The sequence below is a fragment of the Magallana gigas genome, chromosome 10 (genome assembly GCF_963853765.1).
Source record: "Magallana gigas chromosome 10, xbMagGiga1.1, whole genome shotgun sequence".
Lineage (NCBI taxonomy): Eukaryota > Metazoa > Mollusca > Bivalvia > Ostreida > Ostreidae > Magallana > Magallana gigas.
Window position 1 is genome coordinate 26,965,604 of NC_088862.1, and position 14,491 is coordinate 26,980,094.

General features: G+C 33.6%; 1 protein-coding gene across 12 annotated transcripts in view; it reads left to right on the forward strand.

The window, feature by feature from the left end:
* Positions 1 to 9,594, forward strand: part of LOC105321641 (rho GTPase-activating protein 23) — a 53,840-nt gene extending 44,246 nt beyond the window's left edge. For all 12 annotated transcript variants that reach the window (XM_066073770.1, XM_066073771.1, XM_034453925.2 and 9 more), the window contains 8 exons: positions 606 to 810; positions 1,296 to 1,429; positions 1,753 to 1,878; positions 2,496 to 2,604; positions 3,194 to 3,357; positions 3,656 to 3,781; positions 4,151 to 4,268; positions 6,300 to 9,594. In XM_066073770.1, coding sequence (XP_065929842.1) covers positions 606 to 810; positions 1,296 to 1,429; positions 1,753 to 1,878; positions 2,496 to 2,604; positions 3,194 to 3,357; positions 3,656 to 3,781; positions 4,151 to 4,268; positions 6,300 to 8,323 — 3,006 coding nt within the window. In that variant the 3' untranslated portion in view covers positions 8,324 to 9,594. The remainder of the gene's footprint in view (positions 1 to 605; positions 811 to 1,295; positions 1,430 to 1,752; positions 1,879 to 2,495; positions 2,605 to 3,193; positions 3,358 to 3,655; positions 3,782 to 4,150; positions 4,269 to 6,299) is intronic.
* Positions 9,595 to 14,491: the final 4,897 nt, after the last annotated feature.

Below are 14,491 nucleotides of genomic sequence, written 5' to 3' on the forward strand. Positions count from 1 at the left end.
GCTCTTAATTACTTAGAATTTTACTGATAATTAACTAATGATGTCATGAAATATTCAAGAGTTCTGTCCCTTTCTATGTGCTTTTTCGTACTACTCAGAGAATAATATGTATCTTATTACCTTATATTAACTTTGTACATTTTCTAACACTTACTTGGTTTTGCCTATAAAGGCTCTGGGGCCATAAAACTTAGATAATTAGCTCATTTTTGATCTCAGTATTTCATTTTCATTTATGTTCCTTTCATAAAATTGATTGAGATACAAAGTGAGTTTGTCAATGTTTTATGGCCCCAGAGCCAGAATTACTAGGCCAAAAAAAATGTTTTGTTTCTCAGGCACTGCAGCATCTGGTGTAAAATTTAATTGACATACTATAAAGGGAAATAAATCTATTTTCAATTTAAAATTAATTATTACCTCCATTTTCAAATCTTGCACAATAAATATAAAAAAATGAAATACCTATTTATTTTACAAAAAAAAAAATTCCTGAGAACCAAATTTATTAATTTTTTTTTTTTTGGCCTAAATCATGCATATCAGAAATAAAGAAATCTTTGATAGTAAGCTGTAAAGATCCATTTTTCATCTCTATTTACCAGGACAAAGGACAGATGGAAACAGACTTGATTCTACGGAGCAGGAACCAGATCGAGCCCCCTGCTGCGGGCCCCTCTCTTACCTCCGTGGGTTCCACTTCTTCCTTGAGGACTTCCCCTCAGGTGCCCCCTAAGGCCCCCAAACAGAGTAGCAAGAACAAGCTCATCCGCATACCTCACTCCCCCAGTATGAGGAAGAAGGGCAAAGGTATTGGCAGATTTGGTTTAGTACTCTAACATTTCCCTGTATCGATAATAGACCCTTTCATGGTAACTGCGGTACTGCTGTCTTGTAAGGTAAATTGATCAAATTTGGAGAAGTTTTCGTAGTAAGACAATTATATGACATAGATTTAACAATTGACTTTGCATCATATTTGGGCAAACTATGTCAATTTGCCCTGCAAAAGAGCAGTGCATGCACTGCAGTTACCGTGAAGGGGTTTATTAGAGCATAAGGTATTTGCAGATTAGAATACAGTCACTCATGTATTAACAACAACAAAAAACAACTATTACTAGCTTGGTACACCTTTTAAAATTTTGTTTTTTGATGTCTCCAAAGTCTGTTTTTAATCTGTGGTTAAAATACCAGTAGATGGAAAAATTACTTCTTTTTTTCAAATAGTACAATTTTTTTTTAAACATGGGGGAGAAAATTCTTTTAAGAAAGACTTTCAATTTTTTTTTCAGATAAGACCTGGAGTCTATCAAAGTTTAAGAGTTTTCGTAAAGGCAGCAGTGCCACGTCCAGCGCAGGCGAATCAGAGAGCAACGACATGTTTGGTGTTCCCTTGGAGTGTTGTATTCCGTCACCCAACAACGACGTAAGTATTTCATCTGACAGATATTAGGAATCAATGAAATTGCGATCCGGTTAAAAAAATAGGTTATGGCAGCTTGTAGTGTAGTGTAGTGTAAAAAAAAAAATCTATCAACCAAATCACTTCTTAGTATCAATCAAAACAAAGAAACAGCCCCTAAATGAACTACAACAAAATAAACCAAGATAAAAAAAATTAAACAAATTTTAACTGTTCGGGCCCCCACCCCCACCCCCCAAAAAAAAACAAAAAAAATTCCTTCAAGTAATATTGCAATGCCATAATTTTTACCATATAAAATTTGGTGTGTTCTCTTGCCTTTCTAGTTTGTTCCAATGATCGTTGACCTTTGCACTAAGATCGTTGAGGCGCGGGGGTTAGAGGTCACAGGCGTATACCGTGTCCCTGGAAACACGGCCTCTGTCAACATGATGATGGAAGAGCTCAACAAGGTACAAAACTCCATAACTGTTTACCTTTTCAAAGGGTTTTCATGGATCAAACTCTAATTCCTGGTACCTTTTTCAAAGGTTTCCAGTAGTTTTAAGCAGAGTAACTATAATACAGATAACTATAGCTTGTATTACTTCCTTTTGAAAGTAACTCTTGCTTTTTTGTACAGCAATTTAATGTTCACAGGATAAACATTTGGTTTGTGTATAAGTTTGTGTAAAAGAGGATATATAGACAACATGAATTCAGTGATGTTCTGCATTAGCTTTAACTTTACATATGACAGGCTATAGAAAACATGAATGCAATGATGTTTATGTACACTGGATAAGCTCTAACTTCACATATGACAGGCTTTGGCAATACAACCACAGTGATATATGTTACTGTATAGTGGGTTATTTTCGCCCTTTTTCACTTGCAAACAGTTTCGCACAATCTTGAATTTGTCCAGACAAAGTCATGAATAAAGAAAGATAGTTTGAGACATAGGAATTTGCCAAGTCTTAAATTTGATCACGGACAACGAGGGCGAAAGGGGCAGAAATAAAACGGGCGTATATTTCCCTGTATAAAATATGTACAATGATTAAACTCTTTACTTTGTTCACGACAGGGTATAGACAACATGAATGTGGACCATGAGAAGTGGTGTGATGTCAATGTGATCAGTAGTCTCCTCAAGACCTTCTTCAGGAACCTCCCAGACCCACTCATCACCTCAGGTAACTCAGGCTTACTTTTAAAAATCAAACTGTGCCATTCAGTCAACTGAAATATGACTGAAAGGTAACTAAAAGGTGACTGAATGATAGCATAGTTATGTCATTCAGTCACAGTCAGCAGTCAGTTGACTGAATGGCAGTGCTTCATCCAATGACAAGGAAATGAACTTGGTTGGTCCCATTATTAAATTTTAATGAAGCCTGAAGGGCTACTTGCATGGAAGGTTTGATGTTGCACTTTGGTGACAATTTTGTATTCCAGTGAACTTTTAAACAATGACATATATTTTAAATCATGCATAATGTCAATTTTTATAACAGCTAGTACATGTAATTAGGAATTTGATAAAAGTTGTTTTTTTATTTAATTATTAAGTTCATTATAGTTTGCAACAAGGCATACACTCATATTAATGAATATACATAATATTGATGCAAACTATTAAATGATTGTATGGTACTTAAAAGAATGGATACATAATATTCATGTGTGATTATCATCCCCTTGTGAATGGATATGATATATATGGTAACCATGTTTTTCATATAAAATACAGCTGACAATACATCTGATGTTTTTGTTATACAGCACTCTATCAGGACTTCATTGATGCAAATCGCACAGAGGATCTCGAGATGAGAATGTTGAAGCTGAAGCGACTCATTCACAAACTTCCTGAGCATCACTTTGAGACATTCAAGCACCTCGCTGAGCATCTCAATACTGTGGCCAGTTGTGGACACATCAACAAGGTATATTCTGTTGTTTGATAAATATTTATTGAAAATCATTTTTCATGGATAATCACTGTTCAATCAATTCAGAAAATAAAATGCTCACAAAAAGAAAGATAAGTGATGTGTTCTGTAATTAAGTTCAGCCACAAGTCAAATCGTTCTTTACAGAAACTTACAATTAAAAGTGATGATAGCTAGAAAATAAGCCAAGACAACCTATGAAGCAGAGAGTAGCAGAGAGTTCAACTTGATAGACTTTGTAGCAAATGTGAGAGATATATTAAGTTGTACATATTTGGCTCTTAATATTTAGATGGATGCGCGGAACCTAGCCATTGTGTTCGGGCCGACATTGATCAAGAAGAAGGATGATGACATGACCTCCATTGTCAGGGACATGTCGGACCAATGTCGGATCATTGAGAGCGTTATCCTTCATGTAAGTCCTTGTACCGGTAGTAAGAGAAAGGTCCTTGTAATAACAGAGTTCTTGGTCAAATTGGTGAGAAAGATTTCTTTTGTTAGTACAGTTGCAATTGGAGACATAGTGTTTTCATGCAAATTAGTGTTATCATGAGTTAAACAATTTTTTTTCGAGGCCTAAGTTAAATGCAGTTAGCAAGGAAAAGGCGTTTTCAAATATTTTTTTTTGAAGCACGGGTGTCAGTTTTATTTAAAATTTGAAGTCCAAACAACAATATGAAACAATATGCAGAAACATTTTCAAACACGCCTGGTTATCTTGACCTTTATTGTTGAAGCCAATAGATAATTGATTGTTGACCCATTTTTTATCGTCGTTCTTCAGAATGATTGGTTCTTTGGATCCTGGGACCAGGACAGCTATGTCCCCCTAGAGGAGGGAAGGGAGGACGATGAGGCCCCCAGTAATCCCTCTGTGTCCAAGATGAGTTGTGATGATGATGGTACGTTCACGATCTTCTAATCACTCTTTTGGCCTTTTGTTTTTAAATTATTATTTATTTTTTTGTTTTTTTTTTATTATTGACGGACCCAAATTTTCAGACATTGAAAAAAAATAATTTTTATTCGCTCTTTAAAGTCCCAATTTTTTTTCCGGAAAGGCTGATAAAAAAAAAAAAAAAGAAAAAATGTGACATTAAAATAATTCTTCCAATGGTTATATATGATCACTATTACAAACACATGATGAAAAAGGATGATGAAAAGGAAAGAGATTCTGTAACATTTACGCATCAGCAGCCCATTTAATGAAATGAATTTAAAAAAAATCTAAAGTAATTTTGAAAATTTTCAAATAAGAGTTATCCTAATGATTCTTTCATTAGTTTGTCATTTTGTCACAGAATTTTGTTTAATTTTTTTAGATGTTCAAATGTTTGTCTTGTTATTACAGTTTTTATTTTACAGTATTTAGAATTCCTTCAAAAACTTTGACATTCATATTAAGCATTAAGACTTCTTCTTGATCCAGATTCAAGGGCAATAACTTTGAAACTGAATGACAATCAACCAATCTTAGTCCAACTTGTTAAGTCAAATTTTGGTTGAAAATGAAATCCATAGAAATCCACAGTGTAACTTTTAAAATGACACACTGTAAGATTGTACAATGTGTAAATACATTTAGATTAAAAAAACCCAGATTGTTAGTGAATAGCATGTTTTTGCAGATGTGTTTTTACCATCCCCAACTTACTTGTGAGTACATGATGTATCAAATAATGCTTCAATTACAGGACTTCTCTGACATTATGTCAGTCAAAATAGAACTAAAATAACAGGCACAATCATCATGCATGTAATCATGATTATTGATTTCCAGATTCTTATACTGCTGATTTACCTATTCAGAATAATATCTCGGGAAATTTCTTTCCTCATTGATTCAGATATATAATTGGTTTTAAAAGCCAGAAATATCCACATTTACAATATATGATGGTTGTGCAGGTTATTTGAAGACTTTTACACAGACGATTACCGGTATCTGGCCCCTATTGTACCAATTTGAAAATACTTATGACCAAACAGTAAAAAAACACCTTTGTTTATTGAATTATTTTGGGGCTGTATTCTTATTAAGGAGGCTAGATGGTCAACAAATTGACCATCAGATCTACCTGAAATTTCAAAGTATGATTTACTTAGATATAAATTATTATTTAGTAAAGAAAAAAATCCAATATTTAACCTATAAAATTTGAACATTTTCCTATATTTTTATATAGAGCTCTTCTTCTATAGGAGATCAAAACGGTCTAAAAATGGAACAAACTTTCAAAACAATTTAGTGATGAAGATCAAGATAAAATTTCAATTATTCTAAGTTCTTCTACCGGTAAATTGTGAGATACTCCACTATTTATGTGACTTGGTCATAAGGTGGTAACCAGAGCAGATTCTATTATAATAATAATTATAATGTTTTCTTTCATTGGATTTCCGTCTCCTATTATGTATCAATTTTTGAGACACCTTTACTCAGTACAGGAAAACAATTAACTCAGAACTGACAAAAGATGTATTCAAAGATACAAGATATATTATATATATATTATAAATCGGATCACACTCTGTAAAATTGACAGTATCAAGAAGGGAAAATTGATGGGCATATAATAAAATTATCATAACTTAATATCAGGGTAATGATGTTGGCCAGACAGTTAATCTGAATGGAGCCAACTTTATTGCAGAAAACTATCAATGTTTTCATTTAATATAATTGTTTTTGTTCTAAGTAAAGAACGGATGTACTTGTCAGTGAATAAATTATAACAATTGTTTTGGGGGTTGATCTGTTAGGCTTAGATATTGTGAAAAAATTGGTACTAACTTTACAGTTAAGAAACATATTAGTTTTATTTTTTTCATTTAGAGCAGAGAGGTTATTAATACATTAGTTTTAAAAACATAATGCTTATGATTATTTACATCAATTGTGACAGTATTTTGGGTTTTTTTTCCTTTAGATAACACCATCAATCCCCGAGATATTGTGTCCTCCATTGTCCAAGCAGCCAATCAGAAAATGAGAAAGAAATCGGCACCAACACTGGGGGAGGACCTAAATGCCAGCATGACAGACGGAGGTTTCCGAGAAAGAAATATTGACTTGGAAATAAAACATCGAAAAATCAAATCACAGGCCGAATTAAAGGCGCGTAGCAGTCCAAACTTGCCAGCAATGGCTGCAAGTGTGCCTAACACGAGACAACCCACTTCTGATGGGCTACCAGAGCGACGGCTAGCAATGTCTCACGAAGGGATCGATTCTTCTGAGTGGGACAAAAAGGATCGAGAGAAAGAAGGGTCGAGTCTGTATCCCAAGTCTAGACACTTCTCTGACGATTCTCTCGATCCACGTGAAGAGTACAGTAGTCAGACTTTTAGTCACTCAACCATTGAGGCTCTGAGAAAAATTGAGGAAGAGGCAAGGAATTTGAGAGAGAAAGAAGAAAGGAGGCAACAAAGAGACAAAGAGAGGTGGAAGATAGAAAGACAGTGGCAGGAACAGAGTCGCCGGGAGAGTGACAGAGAAAAAAGCAAAAGTAACGAGAATTTGTTTGAATTTGGAACAATTTGGCATTCCACCTCCGACATTTTTAATAAACTTGCGAAAGGAGAATCCAAGGAAGTGCTAGAAAACAGATTATCCACTGATAGAAACTCTACAGCAAGTGTGTCCGATAGGTCGGAAAGTTCTCGGAAAAACAGCACGGGAAGTAGCAATGGGGGGAAATATTTCGTCATACAGAGTTTGGGCTCAAGAAGTAACAGTCGTGACCGATTAGTACAGAGCAGTGGGGATTCTCCAGTCTTTCCTAGTAAGAGGGCAAGTTCAATGGAAAGGCTCCTAGAGTCGCCCAGAAAAGATTACTTATCCCCACCCCCCAGAAACATTCCTGGAGACAGAGGTCAAACTAAAAGTGGAGGGAGAGAAAACCGTGAAAAACGCCGCTCAAAGAAAGGACTCAGTAGAAGTGATTCTGCAAGGAGGAATTCTCTAGATTCGTTGATCGATATCGGTCGTCGTAACTCCCACCATTCCTCAGACTCCGAAGATGGTTCTGACCTCCTTTCTGATCTCACCTCCACGTTTGATCAGAAACTACAAATTCTTGTGAATCCAAAGTATAAACTGAGCGGAAATGTCATCAGAAGTTCAAATGAAGTTCTAGACAAAGAAAGTGCTATTTCATGCCTTCCCCCACAAAAACCTTTAGCACAAGCGCAGTGCAATAAGTTTGGCTTGTGCAGTAGTAATGACATGTTGGAAAAGCAATACAGAGATCCTAGTCTACATAGATCACCAAAAGATGCCAAAGTAGGGATAGCTTATCGCTTTGAAAGAAGCCCCTTGAGCAATGCACAGCAGATGACCGTCTCTCCACAAAACAGTGTAGATGGACAAACTGACCCCAATCTAGTGAGCTATTTTCCACCAGAGGATACAAGAACCTCTTCCACCACTTTACTCCCCATGTCAGCACATGTGCAAGAGATTCGAGCAATTAGTAGCAATATGTATGGATCTAAGGAATTCCGCCCAAGTGCTAAATCAGAACGCTCTGAAATAAGCTTCCCGATCAATAGGCAACAGGAGAAACAGTATTGGGTCCGCTACGAAAGATCCGCAAGCACTCCAAAAAACTTAGAGTCGGATACCTATGTTATAAGAACATCAAGCTCTCAGAAACAAGTGTTTTCCCCACCTCCTGAGAGACGGAAAGAAAAACGCCAAAAACGACGTCACACCGTGGGCGGAACGGACGACTTGGAACACTTTAAGGCCCTGATGACCGTGGTTCACCCGCGGAGCAGTAGCGGCAGTGGGTCTCAGAAGGTGTCCGCCTGGGATCAACTCCAGCCCGCGGTCAAAGACATGCCGCAGGGATCTGCCCGGTCCCTGTTGTCCTGGCTACAGAACGAGAGGCTTCGGGGAAGCACACCTGATCTCTCAGGGGATCAAGAATTGAGGCCAAAGTTTTTTTAATGATATTTGTGTGTTATATCGTATGTATAAGAAACACTTGCTTTTTTACATTGAGCCCGAGGCTGAAGTTGTTTTTTATTTGGTGTTGATTTCATCATGCTTTTCTGTGGTGTGTTTTGTAGTGGCACTATTCCCATGTAATGGACAAATCAAAAGATGTACTTATAAATCAAAACTATCATGTGTTGTTTTATTTTGGTCGATAGATTTTGTAGTCAGCAGTGAACCGATTGAAATCTTACGAATTCAAATGCACTTTAAAAATGGCAATATGAAGTGAACATTAGTTTTTAATATAAGGAAGTCTTTTTTTATGTTTTTCTTTTTAAAAAAAAGGAAATGTTAACAGTACCAGGAAGATAATTTGAAATATTTCATAAAGTACAGAAATGATTTCTCATCGAGAATTACATTTCATTGTTCCCATGCTGGACGAATGATGTGAATTTAAGATATATATGTGCTGGTCGCAGAAATACAAATATTAATCAAGTATTGTGTCATTTGTAAATCAACGAAACAAACTTGATGAGTTTTGTAACAGACTGGAAGTACTTTACAGCATTTTATCCCTATTTCGGATTTTATAATATTTTTGTATGGTCCTTCCACTGTGTTTGATCGATGCTAAACTTGTTTATTTTTAATTATTGGTTTAAATATTAATTTGTTCATTGTTTACTAATGATACAACTGCATTTATCTAAACAGAACTATTATATGAATTCATTTTTTTAAAAACATTTTGACAACATGTACAGTGCATGTTTAAATTAGTGCTAATGTCAAGCAATTTTTTTTCCGAAATGTCAAAATCCTTTGGAAATATCTTGTACTTACAATGTGTTGTTTAATTTTGGTAGAAAAACATAATTGTATTATGTATATAATTTTGAGAAGCAAAATGTCAAGTTATTTTTTTTTTTCATCTATTTCATTGACTTAGCAAGCAATAACCTAATACCAAGTTAATGTTAACCTGTGTATTAATTTTCATCATCATTTTGTGAATGAGAAAATGAAAGTTTATTGAAGGTGAACTAATATGACCCAGATGTGGTCTCTTATCCTTTGTTTGGCAGTCTTCCATGACAAAATTGCATCATGTTTATTTTTGTCTATTGAATTGTTGTTGCCCAAATGAATTTTTTTTTGTATTGTTGAGGATTCTGCAATGGTTGCGTTGATTTTACAGAAATTGTTATTTTATGCTGTACAGTACTCAAATAACAGGAGGATAGTTCTAAAAATAAAGAAAAAATATGCAGTTTTATATTTGTTGTTGTTATCGCACACACCCATGGCCCGTATTGCTAACCTTTGCAAAGACCCAAACACTTAATATTACACATTTTTTCATGGGAAGGAAGGTTAACCTCAATAAGCCTTTTTTAGCTCACCTGAGCCAAAGGCTCAAGTGAGCTTTTCTGATCACAATTTGTCCGTTGTCGTCGTTGTCTTCGTTGTTGTAAACTTTTCACATTTTCATCTTCTTCTCAAGAACCACTGGGCAGACTTCTTCTCTAAAACTATTTGGCCCGAAAAGCTTAAACTTGTGTGGAGGCATCCTCAGGTAGTGTAGATTTAAGTTTGTTCAAATCATGGTCCCCGGGGGTAGGGAGGGGCCACAATAAGTTTTACATAGGAATATATAAAGAAAATCTTTAAAAATCTTCTTCTCAAAAACTATTAGGCCAGAAAAGCTCTTATTAAAATGGAGCATTCCAGGTAGTGAAGATTCAAGTTTGTTCACATCATAGTCCCTGGGGGTAGGGTGGGGCCACAATTGGGGGATCAAGTTTTACTTAGGAATATATAGAGAAAATCTTTAAAAATCTTCTTCTAAAAAATTATTAGTCCAAGAAAGCTCAAATTAAAATGGAAGCATCCTCAGGTAGTGTAAATTTAATTTTGTTTAAAACATGGATCCTGTGTGTAGGGTGGGGCCACAAGAGGGGATCAAGTTTTACATAGGAATATATAGAGAAAATCTTCTCAAAAACTATTAGGCCAGGAAAGTCCAAAACAAAATGGAAGCATCCTCAGGTAGTGTAGTTTCAAGTTTGTTCAAATCATGGTTCCTGGGGGTAGGGTACAACAACAAAAGGGGCTTGGTATTTACCAAAAATAAAGAAGTGGATAAAAATTGACAGATTTTCAATATATTTTAGCAAGATCTACTGTTATTGTACTTAGTTGTCAAGATATTTTGATACTGTAATGCTAATTTGATCAGACTTAAGGCAATTGTTGCTCAGGTGAGCGATGTGGCCCCTGGGCCTCTTGTTTAGCTAACCTAGACAAAGTCCAGCTTTATCAATATTATTCAATACAATATCATAATGAATTATACAATATAATATCCTATGTTACACAATTTTTATGTATTATGTGATATGATATTGCTTAATATAAAACTATATTGAATCATATTTTATATACTATGATATTGTATTATGTGATCAAATACAATAATTTATAACACAATACAATGAAATATCATGTTATAATTTCATATTGCATCATTATTTATTACAGTATTTTATTGTAACGTATAATATATATTGTACGTATCAAAGGATGCAAGGTTGTATTTCATATAATTGTATTGATAAACATCGTATCTTATGCATGTAATACAGTATGAAATGAACATATGATTATCATTCAATTTTTTAACATGTGATATAGTAATTGAATATTGTGTCAAAACAGTATTCATGTTTATCCAAGATCATTAACTATTATTTTCATGTAATATGATAAAAGTGGTCTTATAAAGGCGATGCCTTGAAGTCTGTGATTAGTCTGTGATTACCAATGTTTTAAAAACATTTATACATTACACAAGAGTGTAGTTAAAGCAGTTGTTCTTGAGGAAATGAAATAAAAGAAATTAGTCCACAAAATCTTCATCTCCGATGATCAAAAATATCGTAATGCGTAATCAATTTTCTCCTCTTCACTGTAGCTCTATTTGAATATTTATTTTACATTTTATGTGATATTCTTACTCCAATCTAGAACTAAAACAAAACATGGTAATCACATATTACAAAGCTCACCGAGAAGAGGCATCACCTTTATGAGACCACTTTTATCATATTACATGAAAATCATAATTAATGATCTTGGATAAACATGGATACTGTTTTGACACAATATCATATATTAAAAAAATAGTATGATAATCATATGCTCATTTCATACGGTGTTATAAGATACAAATATAAACATATAAAATACGATATTGCATCCTATGAAACTTGCAATATATATATATCATATAATACAATATAGTACTGTAAGAATATTGTTGCAATATGATATGTTGCAATATGATAATGTAATAAATGATATGAAATTGTATCATGTTAAACATTATTGTATCATGTTAAAACACTATACAATATCACATAATACAATATCATAATATATGATACAATAAAGCATTATATGATATTACATAATACATCACAATATTGTAACATATGGTATTGAATAATATAGAATTATATGATATTGTATAATATTTGATTCATGATACGATATTGTATAGTATGACACAATTTTATTTGAAACAACATGGTATCATATGATACAACATCATGTGATATTATAATTGAACTTAGATGCAGGACCTGCAACAAAAAATTAAATCAAATCCGGACGTCACCGCCGACATTAGGGGTATAGCATAAGCTCCTCCGACTTCGTCACGGTGAGCTAAAAACCGGAGCGGAAAACGGAACAAAATATTCCGAACGCAGGAAATTTAAAATTATAGTATTATTCTAATTACAACTACGTTAAAATAGGTGCGCACGGGTCCGACGAACAAGAAATCTTGTTAGTGTGGCATGATTAGAATTTCTAATTTTTACACTCATTGCAGTTGCATTCAATATAACAACTGTCACTTCGTGCCATGTTTTTGTTTACATTGGTTCAGTACACCAGTAAAAATTCTTTTTCAAGCTGAATTCTGGATTTGCTTATTCGTTTTTTAAAGCATGAATAAACAATTTTAATATAAATCAAAGTACTGAAAGTACTGATAGGCGGAAGCATGATTGCAAGTTGTCAATGTCATAGTGTTATTATGACTATTTTGTTTTTAAGAATTAGTTTGATAACATAAAACACTATTCTAATATGTCAATTAAGATATATACATGTAGTAAATGTGGAAATGCTCTGTTACTGCACCAGATTTGTCTGGATCATGCCTTAAAGCTGCTTGGTCCGATTTTTTTGTAATTACAGTATCAATATTTTTTCCATACAAATCATTTACCTAAGAAAGTTATGGACTTTCTCCTATTTACACCAGCAGAATCAGTCTCCTTTCAAAGTTAGAAATATTCAAAGTAAATAAAAATAATTTCTCTTTGGGCAAACGAAAAAACAAACCAAAATGCATCTCGGGAATGTTTAGAAAAGGAAACCGCTTGGTTTCGTCCCCCGAATGATTGGAGTTATTAAACTCGCATGCTATGCATCGATTGTAAAGAAAGCAGACTTTGGAAATATTAGCGAACAAAACGTACACATGTTTATTTGTAATTTGTCTGATCATTTCGACCTTTATTTAAAGCGATGTCAAAGTCGTAATACAACCATACCCGTCTCGTCGTCAGGGTTGAAATTTAATATGAGGCGAAATAACGCGGTACCTTTTAATGTCGTTTGTTTTGTTAGCAAATTTTGTACGTATTTTTCTTCATTGAAATTTGGCATAATTGATGGGTATAACTACTGCAATGTCTATTATTATACATATACTGAGCATAGCCATCGTTTAAAAGCGTGATAAAATTTGATATAAAATCGGACCAAGCAGCTTTAAATAAAGATTAAATGAGAAGAGCAATTTAAACATCAAAACTTTTGTTTTGTGAAGTACATTCGTATAACAGTTGATACTTATATGCAAGCTGAAATTACAGGTATACAATTTCTTTTATTATGCCGATCTATTAAAAATGTTCATTTTGACATCAAAATGATGAAAGAATATTATAGTAAATGTATTAGAATTTAGTAAACTGAACTTCTGAAACTGTAGTATTTTATTCTTTACAATCATGTTTCACAAAAATGCAGAAGTTACATTTGTACATCACTTGATTACAGTATTTTACAGAATCAAGTAGTATGTGTGTCAATTTGCTTACCTGAGAAGCAATAGCCATTGAGAAGTCAGCTACATAGAATAATACACAAAATATCTGGACAATGTGTTGTAAAAAAGGTATTCAATAAAGAGATTTTGATGTTTTCTTAATATAGTCTCAAGTTTAACAGTAACAGGATGATTTCAAAGTCATTTTATATGTGGAGAATTGCAGACCTCTAATTGATCCTCAGATTGCAGTTCATATATTTTGTTGACAAATGTTTAAAACTTAGAAAGAATGTATTTACTTACTGTACTGTATACCAAAGATATTTTACAAAGAACAAACATATATGCAAATGTTGAGAATTACAATACAATGTAAAAGCCCAGTAATTTATGGATAACTATAATATTATATAGATATTCAATAATGTACAAATTATGTGTCCTTTACAATTGCTCCATGTTGTACTGTCAAATCACAGGTCTCTAGTATTGAAGACATTTGAACTTTGAACTTTAAAGTTTTTATTTTAATACTAATGGAATCTTCAAGAGAACTTCCACCATTACAGAACATAGACTTTCAAAGAATCCCTTTATGGCTGCATACCGTAATGGTGTTCTTGGAAAGCATGTAATCCTGGAGTGTGCCATTTGTGGTAACAGCAATTTCAATTCACTAGTGTTGTCTTGCATCCATTATACCGATGATAACAGTCTTTTTCAGCAGGATATTCTAAAAAGTGTTGATGAAAAATGAATAATAGATATGTTATCAAGCAATATTTCATTACAATATACTTGACCTCCAACAAAGAAAACATGGATTAAAAAAAAAATTAATCTATATAATATTTTGAATTTATATGTGCTTTACCTTAAATAATTTATTTTCAAAAGTATACATGTATTTTGCAAATAAAGGATGATATATATAAGAAGATCACACGATATGAATTATCAATAATTGTAAGGTTATTTTGGTATACAGTATCAGTACATACAAGTAATGAAAAATATAGTGATTGAACTGTAAATGAAAG